Genomic DNA, 9,507 nt, shown 5'->3' with positions numbered 1-9,507 from the left:
TTTAAGCTCAATCCAAGCCTCAAAGTGATATGGCCTTATTGTCACTATCCCTATAAATCTGAACCTAATTGTAGGGGACAAGTGGTTCTAGTCATCAGGTCACAGAGGATTCTTGGTCCAAATTCCCAGATCTACTGTGATTATGACCTGGATTGAAGTGTCCAGAGCATGCCCAAACTTATGCCCTATGTCCAAATGAGGTGTGTGCTGATAAGGTAACATCAAGATTCTAAGTCCTTTGCCCCATTTCTATCTAGACACACCAAAGCCCTATACCTCAAGACCCTCTAGAGACTCAGGGTTAGTGTCATGATGGCTTGGGTTTTTGGAAAAAGGATTACTTCAAGTCAGGTGACCAAGGCAATTGATATATTTATGACTTGGTGGTTGAAGTCCATGAAAATTTCAGCTTAATAGTCATAACTGATGCAGGTAGAGCCTGATAGGTCATTTCTGTGGCTCACTTTTTATCCTTGGTCTTATAATTAGGCTCTTGTAGACCCTTAACCTTTATTTGTTGAACCAGCAAAAAGTGTAAGGTTGATCTGAGCCCAATGTTCCAGGCCTGAATGATAAGGCTTCCATGGTTCCTAATCTGGTGATGGTATAACCACTGCTCTAGCCTGGTGGTAAAGTGGAGATGAGATGACCTGTGCCTGTGAATAACAGAGTCCATGCATGAATGTACATGGTGCCCAAGCATTTGGGGTCCTGTATAGTAAATGGGAAGTATTGAAGTTGCAATTGATGAAGCAGGAAGTGAGCACTCTTCTATGTATCTTTGTCATTTGGGTTAGATTTTGAGGTCCTGGAGAATGTTCAGAGAATCATAACATTTTAACTATCCCCAGCAGAGAGGGTCAGGATGCAATGCCTTAACCACTTTGTTCTTGGGCAAGTTGGTGGTTTTCAAGGCTATGACCCTGGAACAGCATTCAAATGGAGATGACATAAACCTGGCTTTATGGTTTAGGTGTAAACATTCTAACATGGCAGTAACAACCCTCAAGTGATGACCCTGATGATATGGGGCTTTAGTTTCCTAACCGGGGTTCCTTCCTCTTAAAAGCCCAGGGACTTTGGGGACATACTGGCTGCAATGAAGTTCTTGCACAGGCAGTTTTAGCCCTACATGCTCCATGGAAAGGAACTACAGCCTGTTTCTTGGTCCTCTGGGCATCAAAGGATAGAAGTTGCTTTGGAGGTTTAGATGGAAATAAAGCTGAATGAAGATGTAGAGATCGAGTCTGAGGCTGAAATCTGGTCTGAGACTGGGACCCAAATAGGGATGTTTTTAGTCGTGGTGGTGATAGAGGTGGTGGTGGTGGTGGTGGCACTGCTGGTGACTGCTTTTGTGGCAATGGTGGTGTCTTCATTGATGGTGGAGATGGAGGAGTTGGTGATGGAAAAAAAGGTGGCAATGGGCATAATTGAGAAGGGATAGTTACAGCTGAAGATACCTCCAAATCATCATAGCTCTTTAAAACCTTGGGAAAGTGATCACTGACTGAAGGAGTCAGTGCCTTTAGGTAAGAGTGTGATGAATCCTCAACCTGATTGGGGTCCAGTGGAGTTTCAAAATCTGATTTTACCCGGGGGGGCTCTGACTTTGCCTTGAAATCTTGGAAGACAGGGGAACTACCATGTAGTTTAGGGCTTGAAGATGACATATTCTTCAGATAAGATAATGGTATTGCTGTTGATCGACGGTAAAGATGGTCACAGTGGAAAAGGTCATCCTGGTAGGGACGGTGGGGATGGTGGGGATGACCACTGGGGCAGGGTAGCTGTGCAGATGAAGCTCTCTGACAAGGTATGACTGATGAATTGATCCTGAACTGGCGGTCTAGATGCCATGATGGAGCTACCCTATGAGGAGGACATGGTAACTGCACAAACGGGGACTGTTGACAAAAACCTTTTGGAGGCAGCTGGACCAGGGATGCTGATGAAAAAAGAAACATGTAAGTGGGGTTAAGGAAATATAAATAGAGTGAAATTATAGGAAGGGAACTATGGAATAAGGGAAAGAGTAAGGAGAGGTAGTGAGGACCCGGCAACATTAGTTGGGCTTTCGTATTTTATAAATATTCAGTATTGAATATAAATATCCACTATGAAAAATTGCCTCGTTTAATCTACTCAGTAAGCCCTTTTAGTTATGAGGAAAATATTATCATCCCCTTGTGGCAGATGAGGAAATAAATCATATTTGTATGATAATACTGCTGGACTTTTTTTTTAAGAACTCTTAACCTTCCATCTTAAAACTGATAACTAAGTATCAATTCTAAGACAGAACTGGGAAAGGGCTAAGCAATTGGGGTTAGATTACTTGCCAGCTACTTGCTAATGTAAAATGGAGATTTGAACCCTAGACTTCAATCCCCAGAAGTCCTTGCTATTTCCCAGAATTCCCTATAATCTCACCTGAGTCTCCACCTGGGCGAGATCACAATTAGTATTTAAACTGGCTGTAATGCCTACCTCACCCTCTTCTATGCTCTCTCTCTGCTCAACCATTTGCAAGATGTAGTAAGTAAGCTTTGAATGGGCTAATGAGCCCTAGGCACATGGTTTTCTTATTTTGTATTTCTTTATTCCTTGATTTCCAATAATCTTTAATAAACCTCATAAAATATAACATTTCTATTAATAGAGACTAAATTTAAGTTTTACACTAGCTTGCCAGCTAGGAAGTATCTCAGGCCAGATTTGAACCCAGATCCTCCCCACTAGAGCCTGGTGCTCTAATCGCTGAACTCCCAATCTACCCTGCCATTCTGCTAAGCATTTTCCTGGGAACCTATAGTACAAGTATAATGATTCATGCATTTATAGATGAATAAAGGTATTATTAAAAAAAAAGGAAAGTGAGTGGCTTGCCCAAGGCCAAAGTGGAGAGTAGGAGCAGAGACAAGACTAGAACTCAGATCTTCTGATTTCTTAATCAGTACTCCTAAATGCAAACCTGGAAAGTATCTTCAAACCATTTAGTCCAACCCTTAACATCTTATAGATGATGAGAAAATTGAGACCCTAGGAGGATGTTAAGGTACCAAGGTCAGAGTCAGGATTCAAACAGAGGTCTTTACACTCTTCTGTGTCATTTTTGAAAATCCCCAGACTTGGATCATTTGTATGAGAACCACTAACTAAGAGAAAGGTGATGGGGATCCATTTCAGGAGGCCAAAGTTCTTACCCTCTGGAAATAGCCGGTATCTTCTCACCATTCCTCCACTGAAGGATTTCCTTGAGAAAATGATATTTTAAAAAAAGACAAAGTGAAATGAGAAAATCTGTTTACAATTATCCTCTAATATTCTATTAATCAATGACTGAACTCTCTTTAAATTAGTTCTTCCTATTTGGGGACTTTTTAAAAAAAAAACACTTTCTGTTGTTCTCATTCTGAGTCACTGTGTGTGTGTGTGTGTGTGAATATAAGTGTATGTATACATACACATACATATTAATATATATAACATACATCCTTATGCCAGGACTAACCTCTACGGAATCTGTTCAATATGTGAAGCAAGTTATTCCTCTCCTTCACAGTTTTGTTTATACTATTCATCTTTTCCATAGTCTACTCAATGACTTTATTAAAAATTATCCAAAGAAAATGACAAACTCATTTCTACAGAGATAGTTTAAAAAATGAGAATAAGCTACCTTATCCTAACTGAGGAATAGAAATCTAAAAATACTGAAGGTCTCTAAGCATCAGTGCCTGTTACTCAAGGCTCTTTCTACCAAGTAATTTCTGCTTAAGAACTATCTTTGTCATTATTACTCTTGCCATGTTGAAAATAAAAAGGTAAAAGGGGAAAAAAAACTTGTTTTAATCTGCACTCAGAAGCAATTAATTAATTTTATATAAGTGAATGAATGTATAGTCAAGTTTCTTTTTGAGTAAGGAAATAAAATGTGGTTAAAACTTCAGATCTGCAAAAGTTAATAAAATGCCAGAAGAGCAATCCAAAATGAATTTTCCCATTTTGATCTTGTCTGGAAAATCTTTGAGTCAATATATGATATCCAACCAGCTAGAACTCAAAACAGAGTTATTGAAAAAGAACTAAAATTCATAGTGACTATGACAATGTAAATAAAAAGAACCGTCAATCACCAAAAACCCCAAAGTTGACGTACCAAAATTGTAATGATTCAGCATGACAAATAAAAGATAGGAGAGGATAAGCTCAAACCAACCCTTCATGAAGGTGAGAAGCTGTGCACTTATGAATGAAGTCAGTCTTTTTCAATAAATATGATTAGTTATACTGATTTTTTTCCTCTTTTTTTCTTTAAAAATGCTACTTGTTATGTAGAATGGCTTGCTAAGAAGGGGAGAGCTAAAAATGTTGTGGGAAACTATGATGGGGTAAAAAATAAGACATTAATTAAAAGAGTTTTTTTAAGTTCTGAGAGAGCAATAGTACATCTATAATGATTTTGATAGATCATACCCTAATATTCATCTTAAATTCTGTATTTTCATTTTAAATTTAAATTTTTATAATTTACACTGAGGATCTAAAAGACAAAAAGAGAAAAATAGTCTCTGTCCTCAAGGATCTTAAATACTAATGAGAAACAAAATGTGAATAAATAAGTATATGGAGAAGTAAAAGGAAAATAGCTTTTTTAGAACAGAGGATGGCTGGAGTTGAGAAGCTATTCAGTATGGTGGTCATTGTAAATGTGCATATAACTACTAGATATATGTATTTTTCTGGCTTTGCTTACTTTACTCTGCATCAATACCAACAACCAACTTTCTCTAATCTAAATACTCATACAGGGGGTTTCTTAACTTTTTGGTGTGTCAATCTGATAGAAAATATAGCCCTCTTCTCACAATAATATTTTTCAATGCATAAAATAAAATACATAGGATTACAAAGGAAATCAATTATATTGAAGCAGTTACCAAAATATTTCTTTAAAACAAGTCCATGGAAAGTTCCAAGGGCAGAGCCAAGATGGCAGAGTAAAGCAGAGAACCTCAGAGACACCTCAAGAATCCTCCTCAACCAATATCAAAATAACACCACAAAACAAATACAGGAGAGAAAGAACCAACAAGAAGACAAAGTTAAAAAACTTTCAAGGAAAGAAAAACCCAAAAGGTAAGTGGGGAACCAGAACTGGAAGCCTGGAGGGAGATGGGAAGAACAATCAGCAATAGACTATATCAAGGAGTGAAGAGCAAGCCAAGAACAAACCATACACCCCCACCCCACACCTTCTGTTCCAAGTTTGGAACCTAAGACCAAGCCAATATTCAGACCCTAAGACCTGGCCTGGGTAACCAATGGGGAAGAGAAATGAAAGCAATGCAAGAAGAAATGAAAAAGGAGAACCAAAACCAGGAGGAAAAAAATCAGGCCTTAAAAATTAGAATTGAGTCACTAGAGACTAATAATTTCATGAGAAATCAAGAAACAATAAAAATAAAATGAAAAAATAAAAAACAGTAAGATATGAAATATCTTATTGATAAAACAACTGACATGGAAAATAGATCCAGGAGAGACAATGTAAAAATTATTGGACCACCTAAAAAGCATGATAAAAAAAAAGCTTGTACATCATAATACAAAAAATTATCCCAGATATCCTCAAACAAGAAAATAAAATTCAAATTGAAAGAATTCCTAGATCACCTCCAGAAAGAAATACTCAAATGACAATTTCCAGGAATATAATAACTAAATTCAAGAGACCCTGAGTCAGGGAGAAAATATTGCAAGCATCCAGAAAGAAACCATTCAAATGCTGTGGATCTATAATCAGGATCACATAGTACATTAAAGATTTGGAAGGCATGGAATATGACATTCAGGAATGCAAAAGATCTAGGTTTACAATCCAGAGTCATCTGTCCAGCAAAACTCAATATATGCTTTCGGGGGGGGGGGCAGAGGGGGATGGACAATTATTAAGAGCTACTTTGCCCAATTATATGGCAATAAATGTCAATCTAGGTGAAATGGGTGGATATTTACAAAAATATAAAATGTCTAGATTAACAGAAGAGGAAAAAGAATACTTAGATAATCCCATCTTAGAAAAAGAAATTGAACAACTTCCATCAAGGAACTCCCTAAGAAAAAATTTCCCAGGGCCAGATGGATTCAACTAATCCCAATACTACATTCAAACTATTTGACAAAATAAGCAAAGGAGTTTTACCAAATTCTTTTTAAGACAAATATATGGTACTGATTCCCAAGCCAGGAAGACCAAAAACAAAGAAAGAAAACTACCTACCAATCCCCTTAATGAACATAGATACAAAAATCTTAAATAAATTACTAGCAAAGAGACTACAGCAAGTCATAACAAGGATTATTCACTATGACTAGGTGGGATTTATACCAGAAATGCAATGCAATGATCCAGGACAATCCAAGGGATTTAAGAGAAAGAATGCTATCCACATAGAAAGAACTGTGGGAGCAGAAATGTGGAAGAAAAACATATGACATCACTTCTTATATGGATACATGATTTGGGGTTTTGGTTTCAAAAGATTGCTCTATTGCATAAATTAAATATATGGAAATAACTATCAAGTGATAACATTTGTATAATCCAGTGGAATTACTTATCAGTTCTGGGAAGGGGAAGGAAAGAGGGGAGAAAGAAAAAATAAATCATGTAACCAAAAAAAAATATTTTTTAAAAAACAAGTCCATGGATCCCAGGTTATAAAAATCTCTTTTAATGACTATCAAATGTAACAAACACTAGTTTCTGTTGCCCAAGAGCTTAGCAATAATCAAGGAAGCATCCTCTAGAGAATCCAATCAATACAAGAATATGGAAGTCAAACACAGACTTCAAAAGAAATTGATCATATGCTAGTTTCCACCTCATAGACTTTAAGAAATGTTGAGGGGGGCGGAGTCAAGATGGCAGCTTAGCAAGCAGCAAAAGTTCAGACCTCCTGGAAGACCCTTCCTTACCAATACAGACTGAATGCTCCTAGGGCACTGAAATTCAATCTGAACAACAGGACAGAAGTGGGGAACCCTCCTTCTGGACTCAAATCAAAAGGTACGCCCCCCCCCCCCAAAAGCCAGAATCTGAGAATACTCAGGGCTAAGGGGAAGGCAGAGTGAAGGTCCCAGGACTCCTCCCCCACAACCCAGATGGCTGAGCCCCCAGCAGCAACAGGAACCTCTGAGCGGGCAAAGGTGCTGGTTTTCAGGGTCTACCTTGTGAGCAGCAGGGCGCCGGGCTCGGAGCATCCAGCTTGGGCAGCGGGGAGGAAGCCAGGGAGAAATGGGCGGTGGCTGGGTCCCTCCATCTGGCTCCAGTCTCACCCTTGCCTCCGGCACATCCAGACCAATCCAGTTGAACTAATCCCATCAGAACTCCTCAGAGTTTAGGGAGGCGGGCAAAGGCACTTGCGGACAGCAGAGAAGCAGCTGGAGAGAACTGGAGAGAGCCTGGGCGGCCCAGCCTTCCAGGAGTCATCAGAGCCTCAGTGCTTCATACCACATACAGCCCAACTCAATTGAACTCAATCCAATCAAAAGCCTCCAGAGGACAGGGAAGCTAACATTCCTCCCCTAGATACTGTACCAAGAGATCTGACAAAGCTCCAAGAGGGGAGACTGACAGCCCCAAAACCAAAACAAAATGAGAGGAGCAAGAGCATAGCCAAATACGAGGAGCAAAGAAGGGGTAAACTCAAGCAAACAATAGAAAAAGAAGAAAGAAATTACAATAGACAGCTTCTGCACAGGTAATGAGCAAAGAGCGAATGAAACAGAGGGGGAGGACACAGCAAAGGAAAAATCAGAAATCCCAGCAAATTGGATACAGGCTTTGGAAGAACTCAAAATGCAATTCAAAACACAATTAAGAGAGGCTGAAGACAATTGGGAAAAGAACTTAAAAACTAAGATAAGTCATCTGGAAACAGAAAATAGTGTCTTGAAAGCCAAAATCAGCCAGCTGGAAAATGAGGCAAAGGAGATGAAAGATGAGGCAAAGGAGATGAAAGACAAGGTAAAGAGGATGAAAGATGACCTTCAAAGAAAATCATACCAGAAGGAAAAGGATGACCAAAAAACCAGGGATGAAATCCAGTCTTTAAGAACCAGAATACAACAACTTGAATCGAGCGACCTCACAAGGCAGCAAGACACTATAAAACAAAACCAAAAGAATGAAAAAATTGAGGAAAATATAAAGCATCTCATTCACAAAACAGAGGATTTAGAAAATTGTTCAAGGAGAGACAATTTAAGAATTATTGGCCTACCAGAAGACCATGACAAAAGAAAAAGCCTGGACATTATATTACAGGAAATTATTAAAGAAAACTGTCCCGAAATCCTTGAACAAGAGGGAAAAGTGGAGATTGATAGAATCCACAGATCACCTCCTGTACTTAATCCCCAACAGAAATGTTGACCAAATTCATGAATTCCCCACAATCATATTGTAAATTGTAATAGAGAACAGCTATTAGGCCAACTCTTAGAATTTAGGTGTTCTGATGCATGTTTAATTTGGTGACACTTTGAGCCCTCCCCACCCACTAAAAGTACTCAAGGTAAATAAAGCTACAGGAGCTTTTTCAAGAGTTTTTGAAAATGTCCTGAGCATCCTATTATGTTAAACTGAAGTTACTTCAGGATATCACAGCTAAGGTTGCTAATCACTGATCTAGAACACATAGCCCTTTTTTCTCTCAATCCCTCCTAACCTAGAGTTCCTTTTTCCAACTGCCTGCCATTGAAGAGATCTCATTTAGAGGCTCTTTCATCTTAAAGGAATTAATAAACACCAAGGAACAGAAAACTAAAGGCTGAATGGCAAATGTGTCTCTATCTCTAGTGTATACATGCCTTCATCTCTTTGCCCCTAATAGTCTTGGTCCCAAGAAAAGACCCTCTGTCTCAACTGTCCCTGCCTACCCTGACTTTCCCCAAATCTTAGAAATGCTACCATACCTCTTACTGCCCTACTCACCAATAAGAACCTAAGAAGAAGAAAAAATAAGGATCTTTAAATGCTCCTGAGATCAGGAATTACAGCCCAATCAGTTCCCACTTGTGGTCTTAGTGGTAGTAAGCTTCTTCCACAGTGGAAAACTACAGGACTGAGTCTCCAATAAAAATTAAATCCGTTTCAGAAAAACAGTACTCTCTCCTGAGAGGACAACATCTTGGGATGCAAAGGAAATAGGTATGCTTCCTTAGACACCCTGAGCAAGACTGGGTTTTTCTGACTCAGAGAATCTGGGAAGCCTCTGACATCACAAAGCCCCACTTGATTCTTTGTCTTGTTACACTCACAACTATACCATTCTTTTCTAGGGGATCAGTCAGTTACCAAAGAGAAACATAGAGATGAAAGATAGCTCACTCTATGGAAACTCTGTTAACATGAGCAAGCAGCACTCCCTCCCTTGAAGCTTCATCAAGTGCTTCAATGTCCCCTCTTAGCTTTCATTGATCAGAGTATCCCATAGTCCT

General features: G+C 38.9%; 1 protein-coding gene across 1 annotated transcript; it reads right to left on the bottom strand.

Moving 5' to 3' along the window:
* Nucleotides 1-352: 352 nt before the first annotated feature.
* On the bottom strand, nucleotides 353-9,266 carry LOC130453644 (ras-associated and pleckstrin homology domains-containing protein 1-like). Its single transcript, XM_056793396.1, has 3 exons — nucleotides 9,002-9,266; nucleotides 3,204-3,253; nucleotides 353-1,945 (listed from the first exon to the last, which is right to left on the bottom strand). Exons 2-3 carry the CDS (start codon nucleotides 3,232-3,234, stop codon nucleotides 1,035-1,037), a joined length of 942 nt encoding a protein of 313 aa, XP_056649374.1. The 5' UTR covers nucleotides 3,235-3,253; nucleotides 9,002-9,266; the 3' UTR covers nucleotides 353-1,034.
* Between the last annotated feature and the right edge of the window lie 241 nt (nucleotides 9,267-9,507).

The sequence above is a fragment of the Monodelphis domestica genome, chromosome 4 (assembly GCF_027887165.1).
Source record: "Monodelphis domestica isolate mMonDom1 chromosome 4, mMonDom1.pri, whole genome shotgun sequence".
In the NCBI taxonomy this organism is placed as follows: Eukaryota; Metazoa; Chordata; class Mammalia; order Didelphimorphia; family Didelphidae; genus Monodelphis; species Monodelphis domestica.
This window is presented reverse-complemented; position numbering and strand designations above follow the sequence as displayed.

Excerpts from the sequence above, each read along its gene's own strand:
- LOC130453644 (XM_056793396.1), bottom strand. The coding sequence starts at position 3,234 with ATGGTGAGAAGATACCGGCTATTTCCAGAGG. Across the intron at positions 1,946-3,203 it reads ATACCGGCTATTTCCAGAGG|CATCCCTGGTCCAGCTGCCT; the intron begins GTAAGAACTTTG and ends TTTTTTCATCAG.